This window comes from Gavia stellata, chromosome 20 (genome assembly GCF_030936135.1).
Source record: "Gavia stellata isolate bGavSte3 chromosome 20, bGavSte3.hap2, whole genome shotgun sequence".
NCBI classification, from domain to species: domain Eukaryota; kingdom Metazoa; phylum Chordata; class Aves; order Gaviiformes; family Gaviidae; genus Gavia; species Gavia stellata.
The window spans coordinates 6,485,273-6,508,315 of NC_082613.1; the positions used below are offsets into that span (position 1 = coordinate 6,485,273).

At 49.6% G+C, this 23,043-nt stretch overlaps 1 protein-coding gene across 3 annotated transcripts in view; it reads left to right on the forward strand.

Annotated features, from left to right (window-relative positions):
- The window catches only part of PMEPA1 (prostate transmembrane protein, androgen induced 1), a 47,928-nt gene extending 25,514 nt beyond the window's left edge, over positions 1 to 22,414 (forward strand). For 2 of the 3 annotated variants that reach the window (XM_059827271.1, XM_059827270.1), the window contains 3 exons: positions 15,067 to 15,221; positions 21,711 to 21,764; positions 21,866 to 22,414. In XM_059827271.1, the coding sequence (XP_059683254.1) occupies positions 15,067 to 15,221; positions 21,711 to 21,764; positions 21,866 to 22,414 (758 nt within the window). Of the gene's footprint in view, positions 1 to 9,248; positions 9,260 to 15,066; positions 15,222 to 21,710; positions 21,765 to 21,865 lie in introns of all 3 variants that reach the window. The other variant, XM_059827272.1, reaches the window with a different exon arrangement.
- The last annotated feature ends 629 nt before the right edge of the window (positions 22,415 to 23,043 follow it).

A 23,043-nucleotide genomic window follows, 5' to 3' on the forward strand; every position in this document is an offset into this window, starting at 1 on the left:
TTCTTTCTCTCTTGCTCTCCTGAGGATAGTGACTGCCCAGGCTGAACTGTATCAGCAACGGAGACTGGCCAGTTTCTCTCATGTGAGATAGTTTATTCTTTTGCTTTTAAATAAACTGAAAAAAAATTCCTTTTCAGTGGTAACCCTTAGAGTTTTAATGGTGTTTCTCCACAAATCATCATTTTTTATCAATAAATCAATGAATACATGGAGCTGGCTTTTTAGAACTTAACACGATCCTATTTAGAAATGCATGCGCTGCACAAAGCTACCAACATTTCAGATTAACAAACTAAAAAATAAACAAAAAAGCAAATGCCAAACAAGTCCCACCGGAATGATACATTGGAATGATTTTAGTGGGATTTGTATCTATGAGCTGTGGGGGTTTTGTGGTTTTTTCTTTTGAAATGGTTGTGAACCAGAGTGATTACTTATCATTTTCATTTTAACTCCATCTGACAAATCGTTTTAGATGGAGAAAGCAATACTGCATCTTTAAATGGCTACTCTGTCAGCGCATCTTGCAGGGCTTTAAATGCCCTTTGTTATCGCAGTCTAGACAGGACGCAGGCGGAATATTTGATATGTTATAAGGCAAGGATTTGACAAGGTTGAATTAATTTACTGGCTTATTTAAAACTGAATTTCAAAACATTTTTCCTTACAAACTTGTCTTTCTCTATCCTATTTTTTTTTTTTTTGCAAAGTTAGTACAGTATGTTTCAACTGTTTAGACTGGGAGAGGAGACATTAGCTTACTGCAGCCTGCAGTACTTTAATTGCCCTTTTTATGACTGTCTAGACATCATGCAGATGCATGTTTGTGGTGAGAAGACATTTCCCCCTCTGGTTATACGATAGTCTGAAACCTTTACATTGCCTATCTCCTAACCCCCTCTGTCCTGGAATGTGCTTTGCTCCCTCCATCTCTGAAAAGGACTTTTTCCCCTGTTCTAGTTTTTGAAGGACACTTCAGTCCCCATTTTTCTGTTCTTTTCCACATGCTTATTTGCAAATGCTAATGCTTTCTGGGGGAATAAAGGTATGTGGAGCAAATCGCTCTTGGAGCCTCACCGGCAGGTCACGCTGCAGAAGCCACAGCTGAGGGATGGCTTTGTGCACTGTTTGTTTCTGTGTGATGTCCCGCGTGTACCTGCATCTCTCCGCAAGTATAGCGATACATAGCCATGGCGGTGTTTGTTTGGTTCCCCTCGCCATAAGAGCACAGCCTTGCCGGCCAGGTTTAAGAATGAAAATATCAGCAAGGTTTGAATGGGTTCAGAGTTTTAGTTATGCAAATCGGATGCATTAATTAACCCCGTTGCTATAGCTACTGCTTTATTGTTAAATGCAGTGAAAAGGGGACAAGCTGTGTCCATGGATAATCCTCCCCTCTGTGCTCTTCCCCCCCTTCCCAGTCCTCCCGAAGTCGCCCTCCGCCCCAGTGCGAGGGCAGCTGCCGCTCTGCTCTCCTCCCGGGGGCCGGGGTGCCCACCCGCCGCCCAGCATCCCTGGCCCCGCGGGCAGGTGGCCCGTGGCCCGTGGAGGCGGCTTGAAAAGCCGGGCTAGAAACCACCTCTGCAGAGGGGACGGGTGAGCCGGGGGGCTCCTCGCCCCCGTGGCCTCTTCCCTCCACCCGCCCCCAAACCCCATTGTCGGGGCTGACCTCGCGGGTCGGTTCTCCACCGCCGCCCCGTGTCATCAATCTGCCGTCGGGGGTGCTGGGGACAATGGGGCGGGCAGGAGGGACGCAGATGCGCCAGGGGATGGGGATTGGGATGGGGCGGCTCGTCCTGCCACGGCCAGGCGAGGGGAGGGCATGGGAAGCCAGCCCCGTTCTCGGCTCCGAAAACCATCTCTGCTGAGCAAATGCTGCTGGGTTTTACATTGGGGAACAGCTTCTCTTTTTGTGCCTGCCTAAAAACTCAGAAATGCACAATGCCACAACAACATGCAGACCTTCCAGCATATCTTCTGTAGGAGTTAAACCTTTCTCAGGCTGTTGCTACAGCTGAGGTGGAAGTAAATTTATTACCTTAATTTTATCAGATTCAGTGCATTTTTACTCACCTCCCCCATTCACTCTGGCATGTGTATGTGTGTGTATATATATACACACAACATTTTTTTCACATCTCTGTGAAATGCATATGCATTCGCTCCCATCTGGTGGTGTTCAGACCAGTTCAAGAGCTGAACTTGAATATTGCAGTGACCAAACGCAGTGTGCGTGTCTGGGCATTTGCATGCATTTTGCATATTTTTTCTGCAATGCATAATTATGTCTGTAACTTAAGATTGTCCTTGTTCCATGGGATGGACTTACCTTGTGAAAGGTCACTCTGTTTGTAAGCAAAAGGTGCAAAACGATATCGATGATAACGGTGCATAAGAAGAGGCAGAGAAGGGAGAGGTGTCCTGCTGAACGGCCCTGGACAGCGCTGAGGAAATCCGGTCGCTGTTGCAGTCCCGTCATGACCTGTGTGGCTTTGGCCAACTTGCTCAATCCATGTTTCAACACCCGTCTGCGAGCCACTTGTCGGGGCAGCCCGTGCAGCACCGCTGCCCAGGGCCGCGTGTCCCGGAGCCCCCGGGGGAGCCGCAGTGCCGAGGCCTCGGGACGGGGGCATGGCAGGGTCTCCGTCACTGCTCCCCAGTGCTGATGGGCTCCTCAGGGCTGCGCTGGGTTGTAAGTGGGATGGCATGGGGGCAGCCATGCTGATTCACACGGGAAAAATGCCGGAGGAGCAGAGGTTCCCCGGCCACAGCTCGTGGTGTTTTGCGGTTTCGCTGCATCTCTGCCACATCCCTGAGCCGGGCGCTGGGCGAGAGTTGATGAGTGTTGTGCTTGTGGCAGGGAGGCACGGGTGTTGCTGCTTGTCCCTGTGTCCTTCGCGGGGTGCCCCTGCTCGAGCGCTGGTCCCGCAGGACTTGCCGCGCTCCGTGCCGGGGGTCGGGTGCTGGCACTGGGGCACCTGAGCCACAGCTGGCTCTGGCAGGGCCATGGCCAAGCGTGTTGGGAATCAGCCGATGGATGGTTTTCCCAGGAGTAAGTGGCAATGGAAGCTTTCTAGAGGACAGCCAGGGTGGAGGGAAGTGAAAAGGGAGGAGACCGGGCAGGGAGACCCAGTAAAACCCGATCTACACAGTGTTCAGCTGGGAGAGGCTGTGGTCCATGCTGTTGAGAGCCATAAACCTCCATCTCTGCACCCATGCGCTGTCACCTCTGGCTGTTTTGCAGTGGGGTGTCCCACACGGAGCAGGAAAGCGTGTGCCGTCTCACCACTTTGCAGGTGACAAGAATGCTTTGCTGTTGCCTTCCTTTCTGCGCGCACACCAAACGCAGCGTACTGGATCCTCGTGACCTGCAGAATTAAAGTTGCCTTGTTTTGATGTGCCTGGTGACTAATGAAACGCATATTCCTTAGTGTCTCTGCAGCAGCGGGAGGAGGGAGCAGGCTACGGCACTGCTGGCAGCGGTCGGTGGTGTGCACCGGGTGACGTGGTGCAGGCGGCTGCGGCTGACTGTGAAGCCGCAGGTGCTGTCGGTGCGAGGCAGCTCTGTTGCAGCGGGAGACGGGGCTCAAATGAAGTTGGAATCGGAAACCCAATCCCTGTAATTGCTGTTAGCTTTCTGGAGAGGTGGCAAAGCCCTCCCTGGATGGAGCGCTTGCTCTCCTCGGAGCATCCATGACTGGCAATTTGTCTGTCGAAACAGATGTGGGCAGCAACAAACATCTATTTCTATAACTAGAAACAAATTTGGTAATTGCCTCTTTCAACAGGACTTGCTCAAGCAGGAAATGAAATTCCTAAATGGCAGTTAGCAAAAGTATTTATAGCTAAGTTCATAAATGAGATGTGCTTCCCTTTGTCTTGAGTTTCTGCTGAGTGGAAGGAAAAAAGACCTCTATGGTAGCAAGCCACATATTGATCAGGAGTGTTTCCAGGGTATACGAAAATACTTTTAATGTGCTTATTTTTACTAGCTGTAGAGGTACCCCTGACAAACTAAACCTCTTTGGTCTTTCAGGGTTGGCTGCCAGGGTTTGATCCAGATATTGTGTACTGTGTTTTTTCACTTGTTCTTTGGTAGATTTTTTTTTTTTTTTCTGGTTCATGCTATTTATGATTGCAGACTGTAAACTCTTGTTCCTCTGTCCCTGTCTGGATGCTCGTGTTCGAGGGGGAGAGGTGACGTGCTGCCCTCGCCCCTGCCCCAGACACCATCCAGGCCTGATGCCGGCGTGCCGCCTCTCGGGGAGCAGGAGATGCTGGTTGGTCTCAGCTTGGTGGGGGCCGTGAGCCTTTCTCAGTGTTTTCTAGTGAGCAAGCAAATTTACCCAATTTTTAAGTGCAAAATCAAAATAACTTTATTCTTTTAATCCAGTTTAGCTGTCCTTACCCTTGGGAGTAACTTCAAAAGCAACGTACTACTTCCAGTCATCTCAGTAGACTGGGATCGGGCTTACTGTGCATAAAATACGTTGTCTTAAAACCCTGGGCGAGAGAAATGGGCACAAAAAGGGAGGGAAGGGGCTGGCGTATGCAAGATTTTAGAGAGTCCAAGTGTCCCAAAGAACCTCGTTAGTGCTCATTGCTCTGAGGAAGCTGGTTAATGTCTTCAGGAGTTTCTCTAAACAAGTCTCCCGTTGACAAGTCCCTGCTCAGAGCCGGGAGGTGTCCCAGCTGAAAGAGCTGCTGGCCCAGCTCTGGCATTTGCAATTTCCCTGTAAAAGCCGAGTGCTGCTGTGCCAGTCCTGCCTTTCTGGCCCTTGCGTGCAACTCCCGCTCCCGCAGCGGCCACCGTGGCCACGCTAGCTCAGGAAGGTCACCTTTTAAAAACAGGCACAGCACTGTGGTCGGGGCAGTTTTAAGGACTAAAAAATTTTCTGAGGCCTGACCAGTCTGATATTTCCATGGCTATAAGCATGAAATGGGGCCATTTCCTTTAAAACAAATAAAAAAAAAGGGGGGGGGGTGCAGGATGAGGCCATCATTTGCCAGTGACTCAGAGGATGTGATGCTTCATTACCCAGGGTGACAAATGAAGAAAACTAACTATATTAAACACACAGTTACGGCCCAAGGATTGACACTATGAACATGACTTCTTGGGGCCCCATCACCCATTTTCCAGCAACATTTTTTCTCAAACTGGCTTGTTTTCCGAGTCCCACTTGCTCTCTGCCCTCCTGCCCTGTTCTCAGCCTGCCATCGCTAGCTCGCACGTCATTATTTCTGCTTGCTACATCAGAACTGGCCATGTTGGATCTGGAAATGCAATTTAGCTGTACTGATGATGCATGAAGCAGGACCGAATCCAACGGGCACTTCCCAGCTGTCCTCCTGCCTGTTGTCACGGGCCTGATCCTGCTCTCTTTGATGCCTCAGTGTTGCTGCTGCAGCTCCAGCTTCAAGATGCTGCCGATTAGTGCTAGCAGGGGCAATATCAAGATCATATTCATATTCACTATTTACAGTACTTCCCATGCTGCCTTGTAAACAAACACAATTGTTGACAATCCGATGGGCCCTTTGTATGTGGTTTTATGGAGGTATTATTTAGAAGATAAATGTAGCAGATAAATGCTAATACACAAATATTGCAGTAATGACTTTGCCTGGTCTGATTGTTTCTAAGATGACCTAACAGACGAGCGCAGAGGGTGAGTAATCTGCCATCTGAAGTTCTTTGTTCTTTCATCTCTTCTTCCCTGTCCACGGTCTCTGAGAGGAGGAACATTAGTCTCTTGAACAAGTGGAGCTCGGCATCTGGTGGGTGAAATGGCGTCAGTAAACCAGGCGCAGTGTTTGGTGCTGCACCCTCTCTGGCAGCCTGTGGATTCCAGCTGTTGCCTGGAGCTGTTTTGGTTCTTGCTTAAATTAGAGCGGTTCAAATGTAATGTTTAGCATAATGGGCATGTCCCCTTCCCAGGCGGGGCTGGGAGGGATGGGCCAGGGCAGAGCTGCCTGCACGGGGCTGTGTTTCTGCTGTGCCAGGGTCTTTTCCTCCATGCCGTATGTATGAACAGGGGAGGGCGAGGGGCCGCGGTCAGAGCCAGTCCCAGCGCCGGCCCTGCTGCCTCTCCTGTGGGATGCTGCAGAGTCCGAGCCCCCGCAGCTGCTCGCTGAGGAGTTGTGAGTTTACTCCCTGCTAAAATCGTAGCTCTGAAGGGTGACTGGATTCAGATGGCTCTTCTCAAATTCACGTTCTTTAGCCTTGAGTAGAAAAAGCGAGGTCCGCTCTTGGGCTACATTGCTTAACCCACATCCTTTTACAGAGGCTTTTTGAGCATCTGGCATAACAACCACACTTTGGCTGGACTCGATTCTGCTGAGTTTAACCCTCCGGTCCTTCCAGGGAGCCACACGGCGGTCCAAAGTGTGCCCAAACTGTGGTATAACATCTATCCCCTGCTCTCCCAAAGCACGCGCGCAGCTGGCAAGCACAAGCTCTTGGGGCAGGCATAAACCTGCTCTAAACCGAGCCCAGGTAGGTGTGCGTGGGGACTGGGCAGACCTCAGGCCAGCTCTGTGGACCCCTCTTTGGCCCAGGCCCGCTGCAGAACAGTGCGGTAATGTCAGCTCCTGACCCTTCTGGTTCTCTGCTTGCAAAAGACGGCATGTTGGTGTAAGGCAAGATGGTACAGGGTGTCCTCAGTTTTCATTTTCCAAAAGTGATTAGGACGTGTTTTCTGCCCTAATTTCTGGGGCATGCAAGGTAGCAGTAGGCTCTCAGCTGTCCGTGGCAAGGACTGTCCTTGTGCGTCTCCTTCTCGACGGTGCCTCTGGGCACCGCTGAAGCTGTGGTGCTCTGAAATGCTGGCGAAGATTGGGGAGGGGAGTGGGTCCAGCTGTCAAGTAGCTGACAGAATGGATAAAGCTGTCTCTCCTCCTCCTCCTCCTCCGCAGCCCGCTGGTGCCCAAGCCCCTGCCCTTGCCGCTGCCTTCAGCTGGAGATGTGGGTGCTGAGAACAGCTGAAAGTCAGACCCATCACTTCGAGTTTAGGGCAGCGTGTCTTCCTACCCATTGGCAATAAGTTTCACGCAAAGACGGCAGCCCAGGTCTGTTGGAGAAAATGCTGGGTCATATCCTTTTTCTTGTGCCTGTCAAAGCCCATGGGTGGGGAGAGGAGCAGACAGGGACCTCTGGACCAGCGGCTGAGAAGGATCCTTGCTATAGGATGCTAATGAAGCAGCCCATGTTTTGGGTGCTGACAGACAGTTACTGATGCCGGAAGAGGGGGACCTTGGTCCGCCTCTATTCCAAGACTTGTCTTCCATTTGATCTTTGAGGAGCTGTACAAGCTTCCTCAGAAGCCTTTAGGGTTACTGGCCTGAAACTCCTCTTGGCTGAAATCCTTCAACATCCCTGCTTGGTGTCCCACAAAGCTTGTTAGTGCAGAATCTGGGGAATCACAGACAGGGAGGAAGGCTGCATGGACACTCTTCAGCTCCAAGCTTCAAATCACTGCCAGTGCCAGTCCGATTTGGACTTCCATTTCTCCCCCCCACCTTCCTGATTACTCTTGAATAGCCTCATCTGCACATGCTCAGTCGAAAAGTAGCTGTACCCTTATTTATGTCTTTTACATGCTTTTTTATGTAACTAGAGCGCTGCCATCAAGGGCTACAAGGAACCTGTTCAAACAGAAGATGCCCAAGGGTGGGGGTGGATGAAAAGATGAGAAAATTGGGAGGAGAGGGAACTGCAGTCAGGGCTGTGAACATCTCTGCTGCTTCTTGCTCTCAGTCACGCAGCCAGGGCAGCTCCGTGGATATCAGAAGGTGCTAATGGAAAATCAGGGATGAAAGTGCTCGCCGCAGATTTGTGAACGCTTTTCGTTAATTCATCCAGTTAATTTTGCCATGTCTGGAAAAACTCTGTATGTATGTGTAGAGACCTTTCTTCCTGGGGTGTGAGGGGGTGGTGCATGGAGGAGGGAGCATTGCAGTTGGTTGAACTTACCCTAAATCCCCAAGGATTATGGAAGAAGCCGTGACATGTGCTGTGACATTACAGTGCCACCATATTTAGCTGATGGTAGGCAGCAATTCATTTATGGATTTCATAAGCTTCAGGACCGGACGTGACCCGACTGTTCCTGGTCTCCGGTGGCTGTGCCGGAGGCCAGTGCCACTCGCTGGGACCTGCTGTGGGATGGTCCCCACTGAGGTGCTCTGCTCCACATCATTGCAGGCTCTTCGCCGGGATCTGTTGAATCACAGTGCTGAGTCGCCCGCGTGAACCAGGCTCCGTAAATAACCACAGGCACTCGATGAAGTGGCCATGTGCAGTGAGGAGCAGAAAGTGCTGCTTCAGAGCTGGAGCAAGGGCTCCAGGGGCATCCTCATCTCAGCTCTGACGCAGCCTCTCTGTAAGCATCTCCTTGCTCCCCGCACAGTGCTCTCAGGTATCCTGCTGCTGCCCCGCAGGAGCTCACCCAAGGGCTGGTCGCTGGCAGAGGGCTCGGGTGCCCTGTGCTGTGGGTTCCCTGCTCGTGTCAATAGGCACGTGCCCAGTAATTGCATCCTGCTGCTGGTGGGCTTTTCAGCTCCGTGCCCGCACTGGAACCATGCTCCTCGTGCCGTCCCAGGAGGGACCGGGGTTCTCAGCAAAGCTGATTGAGAGCTGGGTCTTGTTCCTGGGCTGAGTGACCCGGGGAAGGCTTTGTCCCGCTGCGGTGGACGGGCTGGGATCCTTGGCTTGCTGCTTGGCAGCTGATGTAGGTGCCCCGGGTCAGATGAGCACTCCTCCGCCTTGCTGTGGTCTGTCCCTCGCTGCCAGTGGTGCATCTCCCACGCCAAACTTTGCTCCAGCCGCTCACCCTCTTTGGCTTCCTGGGGACCTTAATTACATTGTTCCCTCCTGCCAGCCTTATATATCTGTGCATTGGCTTAATCCGTAGGCTGAGGCTTGGCTGCGGGAGGAGGAGGGAGGCTGCAGTATGCCCATCACTGTGCTCTCAAACCCTGCGTGGGCACCTGCGGGCCCTGCTGGGGTGCTGAGGGGTGCGGCAGGGGCCGGACGGGGTGAGGGAGCTCGAGCTGCCTGCGGTTAGAAGTCATCCTTAGCCTGTGTCTTCTGGAGGCTAGAGAGGTGCTGTTCAGGTTTGTACAAGACCTGATTACGTCTCTCTGTACTTCATCAGGCAGGTTAGAAAGGTCTCAATCTCTTTCTGCCCATTTTATTGAGGCTTGTTAGGCAGCAGGAGGAATCTGTACAAAACTATCCCATTCAGCCTCTGTAAAAGTTGTTGTGTCTCACGGAAAGTGAAGACCAGAGGTGAAGGCACAGTACGCGGCAAGGCTCCTTGGCTCTTGTGTTAGGCGCTCACAGGGTGTTTCTCTGGGAAAATAAGTGACATGTAATTAAAAATAGTCCCTATGCATGGTGGAAAGTGGCCAGTCTGGAGATTTCCATACAGCTGGGATGCAGAGTAGCATCATCCCAGCATAGACAGGCAGTCTGTTATCTCGGATTGCAGCTGTTTGCGGAGGGTCTTCAACGAGTCAGTCCTTGTGCGGCGGTGGGCTAAAGCCCGAGGCCGGGTCAAGCTCCCCCGTGCCCAGCGAGGAGCCCGGCTGCTGGGAGCGAGTACCCGTGTGGGCAGCGGTGGCACAGCGGTGATTCAGGGGAAATGCTGTTTCCACAGTTCTCCGAAACTTCTGAAATAGCAAAATCTGTGTTGTTCTCAGACCCTCTTTAGTCTCCCTGACTCTTACTCACTTCCTTTTGGATCTTTCTGCTACTCAGATTCGCATCAGTTTCTAGATGAGGGGAAACAGCTGGAGATAAGCGTTCATTTTAAACCCCCTTATTTTGCCTTTTCTGTGACCTGTGCTGTTGCAGATGTTGCGGCAATGTTGGAAGTTGCCCCATAGCAGTGGGGTTGTGCCCATCACTCCCAAAGCCCAATGAAGGCTTTGCCTGCCTCTGTTACCAGCTCTCCTCTGCACCAGGCCCATGCAGCAACCTCAAACCACCATTTTAGATGTATTTTCCTGAAGAATGCTGGTGAAATGAGTGATAATGGGGCTCTGATGCTGAGGAGTCATCACAGGAGCATCCGGCTGCTGAGGTGCATATCCCATCCGTCCTGGGTAAAAATTAACTGATGCTTCATTAACTGCCAACAGCAAGGCTTGCTCGGGAGGTATCTCATCCTGGCTCGAAGCAGTGTTGGGTTGCCTCACCCCGGGCTGATGTCCACCAGAAGATGAAATCAGCAGCAGGAGGGTTTTTTTCCACACCCTTAAAAGCATATTTCAGATAGTCTGTGCAAGCTTGTGATCAGACTCAGAGTGCTTGAACTGTCCCAGCAATCTGTTTCAAGTCAGAGCTAAGGGGGTTTTAATGATAAAAATACCCAGAGGAAGTGAAAGTGAACATCGGAGAAGCAGAGTATTCTGCAGGGGATTCTCTGCTTGCTTTAATTTTGTCTCAGCAAAACAGACTTGGGTTTTAGCATGGTGTACCACAGCATTTATGATGACTAGCTTTTTTTTTTTTTTAAACTTTTTTCTTAGGAATTGTGGCTAGTGCAGCTACATTTGTTCCATTTAGCCATTAAGTCCATTTCACTTCTCATCACTTCTCAAACAATACACAATTCCAATATATATAGAAATCATAACTGTAGCTTACAGAGAATTGTTTTGACCTGCAGGCGTGTATTATACCCAGCTGAAAGCAAAGGTCATCTTGGCTGAGACCCTGTCTGAAAGCTGGTCTGTTGCCTTGTAAGTGGTAGCTGGAGTACCCCTAATTATTGCAGCAAAATGCAGGTGTATAGTATGTTTTTTTCTCCTCTTTATACTTGCCAGTGCTTTGAACCATTTGTCTTCAGCAGTGGTACTCTATGTGGAAGGAAGAGCATTAATAAACTTTAGAGTAAGCATTTTATGAACTGTAGTATAGCTGTAAAAAGTAAGGAAGAGCATTTGAAGTATATCATAGCCTCGCCTTCCCTGCGGCCATTGTGAACCGTGGGTGTGTACAGAGGCTCAGCGCTCCCAGCGTCACCGTTGCCTCAAATAGCTCTCCCTCCTTGCAAAAATATTAATGAATTTTAAACCTGTGGGTGCCAGGTGTTTTGTTCATAGGCACTTGAGGAAGCTCTGAGCTTCACCTTTCTTGCAGCCGCTTCTGTCAAGCCGCGATCGTGGTCTTCGGTGGGAGAAGCAGGGTCAGGCGCCTCGGCAGCCGTGCCGGTGAGATGCCTCCGTGTCGGCACCAGCTGCCATTTTCATAAATTTTAGACACTTTAGAGCCCTGTCATCTTGGTGGCCAGGCGGCAGCCCAGTGTGGGCATCGAGGGCACGTGCTGCCTTCCTCCGAAAAGCCCGCTGAGCAGGAGAGCGGCTGCAGCCTGCGCATCGTGGCATCCTATCATTCATTAACGTAACGCTATAATCTACTGTGAAACCCTTATTCAAGGCCACATGTGGTTTAAAGTGGCAAGCGAGTAACGAACTTGAAGAATGGGACGTGACAAGTGATTTTACTTGATCACGAATATCCAGTTTCAGGATTGTGAGAATCTGGGGGAAAAATGCTTAGTTGCAAAACAGTTGCGCGCGTGCTGACTGGCTCCCAAAGCTGCAGCGTCTAGACAGAAAATACAGAAAAGCAGGTTGTGTCACTTAAATGTGATGTCTGAACCTGTTAGTTTGAAACGTATTCTGGAATAAAAATTATGCAAAATTAAATTAGTGTGACCTTACTTTGCATTTGGAGGCTGAATATGCCTGTCTTGTAAAGCCTAGTGCATTTATAACGCTTCCCTTGGGGAAAATTACATAGAGAAATGGAATGAGGTCTCTTCTAATTGAAAAGTGACAATGATTAGGAAGCCAAACACAAAATGTGTTGAGTATTTTTTTCTTGTTTTGTTGTGTGTGTGTGTTTTTAAGAATACCAGTAGGATTATAAATTATGTGCTTTGCAGTTTGGCTTGTTTTTCATTCCCCAAAGGCTTTTTATTAGCATAGCAGCTGAATTGCACTTGTATAATAACGTATTAACTCAAAGTTTGGGTTTTTAATGATCTTTCTTCATTAGTTTGACTGAGCTGCTTGGATAAAATCTTACCGAGTATATCCAGCTTTCCAGTGTGTTGGGTTTTTTTCCCCATTCTGCAAATGAAGCCCATGAAGACAAGTTAAAGCAGAGGGAGAGTTGGCAGAAACTTCGGTGCCTCAAGTGCGTATGAGTCTCTTGAAACTTGAAAAGCACAAATTGAGCGTGTGGGACTTTTTTTGGTTTGGTTTGATTTTTATTTTATTTTTTCCAAAGGCCAGATTGGGCAACATGAGCGTTCTTAGGATTAAAGCTCATCTCAACATACCTGATGTGATTGCTTCTAGGCACTGCGAGGCTGCGCTGCTCCTCGCAGGCTGGGCTGGGGGTACAGCAAAACTCAGGGCACTGTGTGCCCTCTGCTCTTCTCTGAGCTCCTGCTGCTGCGGAGAGCAGAGGTTCCCGGTGGGTTTGGCCTCCTCCTGTATGCATACAGCTTTGGGAAGAAATCTTAATTTCAGCACCAGAAGATGTGGGGGCTGATGCATTTCTCGTGTACAATACTTAAACATTCGAGCCCTCGTCTGTGTTGCAGGACAAGGGTAGATGTGCTCCGCTGCAGTGATTGAGCTGTTTGCTTCCCTGTGCTAATGAAGGAGATCAGAAAAGAGGAAGGCCATTGGGATGAAGAGACCAAAGTCCGAATGGGGGGAGCTGATGAGGTTTTACGGTTCAGACATGTTTTGCCAAACCCGTTTACAGAACATTACTTTGCAGCTTAATTGTTCTCCCTCCTCCCACAAAGCGAGATACTAAAATTGCTCTTCTATTGGTAACACCACTGTGATTGCTGTAACCTGGCGAGCACCCGGGGGGGTCTGTGGGGCATCCAGTGCCTGGCTGGGGTGCCAGGGCTTCACCCCGCCAGTCGGGTGCTGGAGGTCAGCGGGGATGCTCTTAGTGCCTCTGGGTGCAGCTGGCAGGAGGACATGCCTTTGGGCTCCGTAGGGACACTCCCCTACATAAGGGGGATGCCGCGGGAAGAGAGGTTGTGCCTCCAGCACAGGGCAGCCCTGGCAGCTCTCCGGTCACATCACCGGTCGTTCCCACAGGCGAGCGGTGCCGCTGCTCTGGGGCTGGATCATAAATTGTCGGGAACGTGGTTTTTTCCAGGCTTTTCCCCTCACAGTGGCATTCGGGCACCTTGCTGGGCTTGCTGTGAAAGACCCAGAGCTTCTTTTTTAGGAAGATGCCTTTAGCTAAAAGGCATTTTTAAGGCAAAACTCCTTTACAACATTTGGCTTTTAATCCCTTTCTTCCCACTCCACGTGCAGTCTTCTAGTGTAGACGCAGCTGTGTTTTAGGGGTGCTGTAAGTATATGGGCTCCAAGTCACTCGTGCATCTAAGCTTAAGTGACAGATAAGGCTCCTGCTTTCAAGACATAATCTGTTCTTTGAAGGCGGTGGGCAGCGCTGGGTAAGCCAGTGCCATTGGGCAATGGCAGAAATAGCTGCTGTTTAGCAGAATGAGCTGCGAGGTAACTGGCACCACTCACTACCTGGACTGTTTTCTTGACATTTATTTGCTTTTACTGGCACTTAAACACCACCTGCCAGGAGAAAACTTTCCATAAAAAAAAAAAAAGAATTAAATTTGCCTGACTCGGCAGAAGCCACCCCAGCTGGTACGGGTGGCGTGATGCTGCCCTTCGAGGTATGATGGGTCTTCCTATGTATCTACAGATATATAGCGGGGAGTGTGTGTCTTTATAGATAAAATACAGATGGCAGCATCCATGATAGCTTAGGGCACAGCTTTCCCAAACTGGATTTTTATAGCTGTCTCTACTGAGAAGCAAAGAAAGTTTAAATCCCCAGAACTATTGAATTTTGCTGGTCTGGCCCCTGTTTTACGATGAACACTGGAGTTGCTGCTGCCTGGTGCTGGGCACAGTGAGCCCTGGGCGCTGCTGGCACGAGGGGGCTTGGGGGGAGCGACTGAGTGGTTTGGGGATGGCGTCTGCTCTCTGGGTGCCAAATGCATGGAAATAATGACCCCAGCACTACGTTTGCCTCCAGTACTCAATTTTCCTGAGCCTCAAAGAGGTGTGAGGAATTATTTCCTTAGGAAATTTTAGAAGCGGCTTCTTACTGCCTCCTGCCAAGTGTCTCTGGAGTTAACTGGATAGTCTGTTGTTTGCTTGTCCTTGTTTGTTTGGAGGATTTTTGGCAGTTTTCCTTTATACCAGTTCAAGCCACTCAAGCTGCCACTGTCAGCTGGCCGAGCCCTGAGCCGAGGGATGTCTGGAGCTTCGGGACGTGACCCCCATGGGCAGCTGCATCATGCCTGTCTGGCGTCTCACCGAAAAGCGGGAGACCTCCCCGCCTGCGCCCTGTGGCGGATGGGCTGGCGTCGGGGAGAGGGGGGCTGCCAGCACCGGTGGCTGCTGTGCTGTGCGGTGCCATGCCATGCCGCAGGCTCCCTGTGCCACTGTCCGACCCCGGTGACAGAGGGGATGTGTCCCTGGTGTGAGGGTGTGCCGAGGAGGACTTCAGTCCAGTCCTCCCTGGAGGAAGGAGTGGTGGTGATGGGAAAAGAATTGCAGAAATTTAGCTCGCATTTAGCTAAACTGTTTCATTAGGATGAATTATGCTGGCTCGTGGCTGAGCGAGGCATGCTCAGCACCGAGATGCTGCTGGTTTTGTACCCAGCGGTGAGGGCGTCCAGCACACTGCAGTTGGGATGGCAGTCGAGAAGTCCTGTCTGCATCGTAGCTTGGAAACACTCTGCTTTGTAGACCGTCTTTAAAGATCCCTCCTAGAGACTCTTCTGTGGCACTGAGAAAGTGAATTAATGAGTTTTTTATTAAGTAAGTAGCTGGGCTCAAAGTGTGCAGAGCCCACGTGGGTATGTGCGAGAGCTTTATGGGGGGAAGGATGCAGCGGTGTCGTTGGCGCCTTGGCCAGATTAGTTCTTCTTGTGCTCAATTACATGGTGCTTTTTCTGGTGGCTTAAAGTCTGTCTGTCTCTCTTGCAGCGGAGTTGGAGTTTGTACAGATAATCATAATCGTGGTGGTGATGATGGTGATGGTGGTGGTGATCACATGTCTGCTGAACCACTACAAACTCTCTGCACGATCCTTCATCAGCCGGCACAGCCAGGGGAGGCGGAGAGACGAGAACCTCTCATCAGTAAGTCACACCTTGCTCCTCCGACCCACGTCATCCTGCGCCATTTGCCAAATGATGTGACACTGGGGAAACGTTAGAGCCAAAGGCATTCGTTTGGGTCATGTTTGCCCATGTGCTGCTTGGCACTGCATGAAGAGACACCCTCCAGGTTGGGTCTTGGCATCATCTTCTGTGTCTCAGTTATGGGGGGGGGGGGGCTTTTAGGGATGCCTCTGGCTCTTTAGGGTGCCGTATGTTGTAATATACGGACAGCCATAGCCTCTGCCTTTGCCCTGAGCTTTGCAATTTGGACTTTACATCAGTAAAGTAACTGCATGAGGCTGTTGTTGGCGTGTCGGGTTCCTGAAACCACCACGTACATTCAGCTGGTTGGGGTGCATATGCTTTGCCTTTAACAGCCCCAAACTATAGTCTTTTGGCGGCTGCAGTTGGAGAGTCTCAGATGACTGTGTAAAACCTTACTGCCTGCCTTGAAGAGAACGGGAATTCCTGAAAGACTTTCTCCAGTTTTCACCAGTGGTGTTGCCGTTACTGTGGTGGAGGGGTCAGAAAACACTTGTCAGCCAGAGAAGCAGAAATCTCTCCCAGGGGATGCTCGAGAGGTTCCCTGTGTAACCGAGGCTCCCTGCTTCATAAAAGCCTTAAGAGAAACGTCCTTCTGATGGGGACTCAAGGGGGAGCCTCTCCAGCCTTGAGGCATCATTGGTTTATGCCGTTTCCTCAGATGCAGCAGCTCAGAGAGACTTACAAGAACCTATAGAGAAAAGACATCACATTTTCTTGGAGGGTGAGCATGTGCCATTCACCACTGCCTGCATGGCTCTGTTTTCAGTGTAGGGATATCTTGTACTGATACTTTTTGGTTTTTTAACCTTCACCCTGAAGGATCCTGAAGGATCTTAAAGCTCTTTAAACTATTGAGCTTCAAGGTTACAGCTTTGCAGCCTCTCCTGAAGGCTTGCAGGGCAGGCTGAGCACACCAGTGCTGCCTTGTGGTGGTCTGCGTGGGGCCGTGCTTTCCTGTATCAAATCCATGCTCGCTGCAGGAAAAAGAACAAATGCTGGGATTGCTTTCTTTTTTCTGGTTTTTTTTTCTTCTATTTTTTCTTTTCGTTTATTTTTTTGAGAGAGAGATATCTAACATCTTTTATTAAATAAGTCTTCAGTACGGCGCTGTTGAGGCTGTCCAGCCAGCAGACGCCCAGGGCGCAGGCTGTCCCTCTGCTCCGTAGCTGCTCTTTTTGTCACACATTGCACACAGCAGACAAAGGTCCCTTATCAGACGCTCTGTGCCGAAGTGAGGAAGACAGCCCTTGGGAAGGAGAGCTGTGCAAACCCCAAGCTCAGTTAAACCACCCTTCGTTTTGTGGGCGGTGGAGTGTGTCTCCGGAGGGCCCGGCGGTGAGCTCAGCTCGTGGTCGGTTATCGATGCGGTGCAACAAGACCAAAGTGCCGGGAGTGCGTGATCCCACGTTAAACCAGCCGGTGCGAGGGTGGTGATGGCTCACGCACCTGACTGCTTGGGGGATCAGAGCTAAACTCCCTGCACGTATCCCGGCTCCTCCCAGAGTTACAGAAATCTTATGTCTCTTCTTGCCGTCCCGCGCACCCGCTTTAAACAGCAGCAGAATGTGGGCATCCGAGCACATGAATTATTAAAAATAGCAGGAAGATTGTTTACCCTTTTTCAGATTTTTTTACTGTTTTGTCATGTCCAGAATGTTTTACTTAAACAATACCAAAATGTTTCATTTTACATTTTCAAAGCAATATCAGATCAAGCCATTTTTACTTTAATATACAAATTTCTGTTTTCTTAAGTGCCCTGGTTTTTATTTTCTTTAAAAAGAGGGAAGAAGGCTGACATGGAAAGAGAAGAGAAAATCGCATGGAGATTGAACAAAAATTTAAGGCTGAATCAAAAATTGTTGACAGTTTAAAAAATAATGCCTTTTCCCCCTTCTTTTTTAAATTTCACCAGGCCAAAATTTCCAGCCATTTTTTTGCCCAGTCCCCACACTAAAACAGCTCCATTATTTATTCAGCCTTCAGATGCATCAGCGATTAAATGGCTTTTCAGCAAAGGTTTGCTGCTGCACCTCTGCTAGACCTCAGTGAGGATGCAGAGGCTTCAAAACCTTTCTCACAGCTAAGGCGAGAAATGTGAATGTAGCGTTTTGGGGGCTTTTTTCCCCCTCTTTATAATTCTTCCCCTTCTCCCTGCCCCTGTCTGTGCCGTGAGTGCAGCCGTCACCGATGGAGTGGCCGCCAAGCTTCCCTGTGGCCCGAGCGCCCTCCTGATGGGACAGAGAAGCCCCTTGTGCGCTAAGCGGGAAGCTCGTTACAGTGGGATCAATCATCATAACGATCTTAAAGGTGGCTTCTTTCGGATTCAGCACAGCATGTCTTTTTGCAGAAACCAGCTCCAGTCTACACGAGCGCTGAAGGCTGGCAGGCAGAGGCTACGCTGAACTGGATACCAGTTTATGTTATTGCGCTGAACTGGTGTTGAGCTTTTTAAATCACGAACTTAATTTTGCTGTCGTGACCGCAGACGAGCACCGGAGCTGCATACACGCTTTTCATCTTTTGAAATATTAAAGTAGTTCATCCCATGGTCAGGATGCTGCTAAGTCTGCCGGAGTTGTCCTTTCTTGTTGTAGCTCAAAAATTACAACTGAAGGATAAATTAATTTCCCTAAAGGTTTTTTTTTAAATGCGGTTCTTGCTAGCAAGGAATTCTTGTACTACGTCATGTGTTTCTCTACCACTGTTCTCGTCATACTTAAACTCTGTTTCCTTACAAGAAGTACCTTTATTTTTCCAGAACTAAGACTATTTAAGAAATGCTGCTAAAAACTTTTTTGCAATAAGAAGGGCCCTGTCCCTGCACCTTTGGGACAGTGATATCCCACTCCCCCAAGGAGAAGTGGTTTAAATGCAGTTTCCAAGCATACCTTTGGCCCCCAAAATGGAAAAGACAAGTCCTCCTGAAGGCTCAGAGACTTAATCTGCACTGTGCAGCTTTACAGAGAAAATTCTCTGACATTACTAAAACAAGTGGTTCTATAAAAGTCAAAGATTGATCTCTAAAAAGAAATTAAAAAGTAATTTTAGGTTCTGCAGTGAGTCCTGGAATACTTGTGGAGGCTTTTACAGCCGTATTGTTCCTCAGCAGCATCTCAGCTTTCATTTCAGAAAACCATAGCTTTCTAGAGTCAGCCATTGTTGAGATGAATTCAAGTCCTAAATAGTCCAAAAATCAGCGGTGAGTGAGGAGAGCCCCGAGGATGAGGATTTACAGCGGTGACGCTCCCTCATGGGGCAGCGCAGTTTTGCTTGGCTCAATGGGGCTGTGTAGCCATCCCATGGCCAAAGCGCAAAGGCTAAAAACGTGTGTGTTTTCTGTCTCTGAGGCTTTGCCCTCCTCTGACTACTGATTTCCAGTGATTTTTAATCCCACCATTGAGCTTTTAGGAGAAATGAGCCATTACCCTGATGGACTTCACAGTAGTGTGTGAGGCAGGGGGTCGGTGTCGGGAAGTGGTGAGCGTGCTTGTGGTCGGTCAGCCGTGGGCATGTAAGCGTGTCCAGGTCAAGCCCTGGGCTCCCTGGAGAGGTGGTTAATAACAGCTGCAGAGATCCAGCTCCTACAGAAAATGGGTCTCCTGTCTGATCCTTATCTCTCTGCGGATCTCATTTTAATGGTGTTTCTGCTGGTTTGCTACTCTTGCATCCGCGTGTTGCCCGGAGCATCGTTCCTGGACCTCGTCTGTGCCAACAGATGAGTTAACATGTGAGCCAGGGTGGGATATTGGGTGCGGGCTTTGTGTGAGTGGGTCCTTAGGGGTAGGGGATGTTTGGGGTGGAGCAGCTCACGTAAGGGTGCGTATGTGCCCTCCCCATCGCCTGCCTCAGCGGGGAGCCCGGCTGAGCGCGGTGATGCTCTGTGCGCCGGGAAGCGCCGGGCTGCAGCCGCCCTCGTGGGAGCCAGCTGACATCACTCCCGGGAAAGGGGGAAGCAGATGGGATATTGCCATGGCACTGCCCACTGCCAAGTTAAATATAAAACATCTAGCAGAAGGCAGCGGGGTACTTGCCGCTCAGGAAGTCTGCCACAGGGGCATGGCAAAGTAAACACAATTTTCGGAGTGCTTCCCGCTCCTGCCTGCTGCTTTGGTGTCCTTCGGGATGAGATGAAGGGCTGGCAGCACGTGTGGCAGTGCTGGAAACCCTCCCTGTGCCCTTTGGTGTGAGCGCCGTGGCTGAGCAGGGGTTAGAGGCAAGGATTTGATCTGTGGCAGATGCAGTTCCTCTTGGGTCTTTTGGCTGCTGGGGGAATTTGACTGTAGACTATTCTGCAGGCAAGAAATACGTGTAAAAGGGACCAGACTAAACAGTTGATGCCTGTGTAAACAGTTGCATATTGAAGTCTCAAGGTCTGTATAAAACACGGTGGCGTTGCATTGCTCAGGAAGGGCTATGCGGCACACAGCTCAACCACTGAATTCATTAGCTGTAGCTGGGGAGGATGCCAGCGTTGTGGCACTTAACCTCTGCTTCAAGGAGATGCTCCCTAAAAAACACTGAGAAGTGGGAAGACTCTGGGCCATCTCATTTCCATATAAATCATTGTTTTCCTTGCACTGGCAACAGGACCGCCTTGAGGTTTAAGTGCAGAGCTGAGCTTCAAAAACAGGAACCTGATGGGATTCTCTCCATATCTGATGCCACGTGCGATGCCACAAGAGAAAATATATTCCAAGGTTGGGGAAAATAAAGAAGAAGAAGGGATGGGGGGGAAGGAGGCAGGGGTGGCTTCTTTGGAGATTTTAACACGGTGCTGGTGCTGCGTTACGGGCAGTCGGATGCATGTTGCGGGATGCTGGGGTGCCGAGGCTCCTGCAGCAGGGCTTAGAGCTGGCTCTGCCCATGGGGCACCCCCGGTCTGTCTGCTCTCGGAGGCGCTTTGGGGGCAGTGGAGATGCTGCTCAGCAAAGGTATGCAGCAATGTTTCCCCTTGCATGCTGCAGCCTGGTATGAGACCAGATGTGCTTCACAGCTGGGCGAGGTCCAGGGAGCATCAAACAGGCAAAATCCCTTCTGACTTTATCAGCAAAGGTGTCTGTGGTGCTGTGGTACCACTGCAGCTTTTTACAGACTTTCACCGGGCACTGGGCTGCCCGGGCTGCCACCGCGGTTATTACAGAAATGGGTATTTTCATAGTAGGAAAGTTTGTGGTTTGCTCATCTGGAGGGCCCTGCTGTGTAGGCTTTGGATGGGACACCTTAAAGGGAAAAAGGGGAAAAAGAAACACCCTTGGCATTTTTTTTTTTCCACTGGTGGTAAATACTTCTGCCTGTGCCTAGTGCCAGAACTGGAGATTCACCTGCAAGGAACTGAAGTGCCAGCTATTGCAGGTTACAGTTATGAGCCTTCTGGCTTGTTTTCCTCCGGCCCTGCCTGCCCCAGGGATGTTGCTGTGTGTGAATATTAGCAATATTTAAATATTTTAGTTCTTAAGGCAAAAGTGTCTAGGGTGAACTGTGTACGCTCAGAGTATCACCAGCAAATGGGAAGAACCTTTGCTTGTTTGTTTTGATCATGAGTTGTAAACTAATCTCATGGTTTGGGGGAAATTGGCTTGTGGCTTTATCATGCCTGGGGTTGTTGGCGCCTTGGCTCAGATTGCAGGATCAGGGTGATGCTTGCAGCGTAAGGAAGCCTCTAGACCACAATTCCTCAGTCTGTTGACGCCAAGGACCACTTATCCTTTTGGGGAAAAACTGCTCTAGAACCATCCTGTTGCTACAGATTTTTTGGGGTTTTTTTTCAGCCAAATCAAAATTAGGCTTAACATTTGGTTATTCACTTATTATCTTTATTTTCCCATGATTTCCTTGATTGTGTGCATCAGAATGTGGGTGTGAGGGTTTTCTTTTTTGTTGTTTTTTTTTTTAGAAAAAAATCTTGTCGTTACTTCATGGAGCATTTTCTGATGTCTTGTGAATCACCCGTGGCTCATGGATCACAAATTGAAAAATACTCCTCTGGCGTGTTTGAACCAGGGAGAGAAACATGCTGGGTGGATGTGGGTGGGAGGGGGGAAGTCTGCGAACGGGAGAGCGTTGGTTGCTGGTGTCGTTCTCATCATTCATTCTGTAAGTGATCTATTAAATATAAATGGAGGTGAAAACGGAGGGAAGTTTCAATCAGAAGTGTTGTTTTCAGTGGTAATGTGCTAATACCCGTATGATACCCAGCGTATATGATAATAGCTAGTACCCCTACCAGAGCTGGTTGCCTGCGTACAAGGGGGCACGTGCTGTGCGTTGCTGCAGCCAGGGCAGGAACGTGTTGACGGCAGCAGCAGCATCTTACCCGGGCTGTGGTGCAGGGTGAAACCTGGCACGAGCCCTTTGCAGAAGGAGCTTAACCACTGCTGGCAGTCAGACTCACTCTGCACTCTCTTCTCCTTTCCAATGCAGGAGGGAAGCCTGTGGCCTTCGGAAAGCACCGTGTCGGGGAACGGAATAGCAGAGGTGAGGGCGATGCGGGTGCGGGTGCCGCCGCCTTTTCCGCTGTCCCAGGCTGCAGTGCCTCACGCGTCTCTCCCGCTTTCTCTCTTTTTCCTCTCTTTCAGCAGCAGATCTACACCCCGCGACCCAGCGACCGCCTGGCAGTGCCATCCTTTCTGCAGAGGGACCGCTTTAACAGATTCCAGCCAACCTACCCCTACATGCAGCACGAGATCGACCTGCCGCCCACCATCTCGCTGTCGGACGGCGAGGAGCCCCCCCCGTACCAGGGACCCTGCACGCTGCAGCTGCGAGACCCCGAGCAGCAAATGGAGCTCAACAGAGAGTCGGTCCGGGCCCCCCCCAACAGAACCATCTTTGACAGTGACTTGATAGATAACTCCGTGTACGGGGGGCCGTGCCCCCCCAGCAGTAACTCTGGCATCAGCGCGACCTGCTATGGGAGCAATGGTAGGATGGAGGGACCGCCGCCGACGTACAGCGAGGTGATAGGGCACTACCCCGGGTCGACGTTTTACCAGCACCAGCAGAACAACAACGGGATGCCCTCCATCTTGGAGGGCAGCAGACTCCATCATTCACAAATCAATGGCCTTGAGAGCACAACCGCGTGGAACAAAGAGAAAGAGAAACAAAAAGGGCACCCCTTTTAAAAAAAAAAAAAAAAAAAAAGGAAAGGAAAAAAAAGGAAAAAAAAAAGAAAAAACCAAGAAAGTAAATGAAACACTCTGCACTTCTCGTTAAAAGAAAAAGGAGAGAGAGAGAGAGTTGAGGAACATGAGCAAAGGAAAAAAAAAAAAAGCAGCCCTTCCCCATCTCTCCATGTATAAATATTTACTTGTTATGTCTGGTCTGAATGCACAAGCCTACCAAGCTTGCAAAAACATTTCTTTATTGAGCTGTGTCTAGACGTTTAAAAAGGAAAAAAAAATCAACTGTAGTCCTTTTTTTTTTTTTTTGTTTCTAGTTGAGCTGTGTGTGAATGCTTTTTTTTTGTTTGATTATTTCACTTATCTTTAAAGACAAAATATTTGCACAAAAAACATTTTGTTTAAAGATCTGCAATATAAATATATAAATATATATTAAAAATAAGAGAAAGTGTATGTGTAAGGAGCAGGAGTATTTTTGTATTAGAAGAGGCCTATTCAAAAAAAAAGTTGTTTTCTGAACTAGAAGAAAAATGGCAATTTTTTGAGTGCCAACTCAAAAAGCGTGTATTACATTGTAAAAAAACAAAAAACAAAAAAAAATCAAAAGCAGGGGTTTAGAGTTATTTATA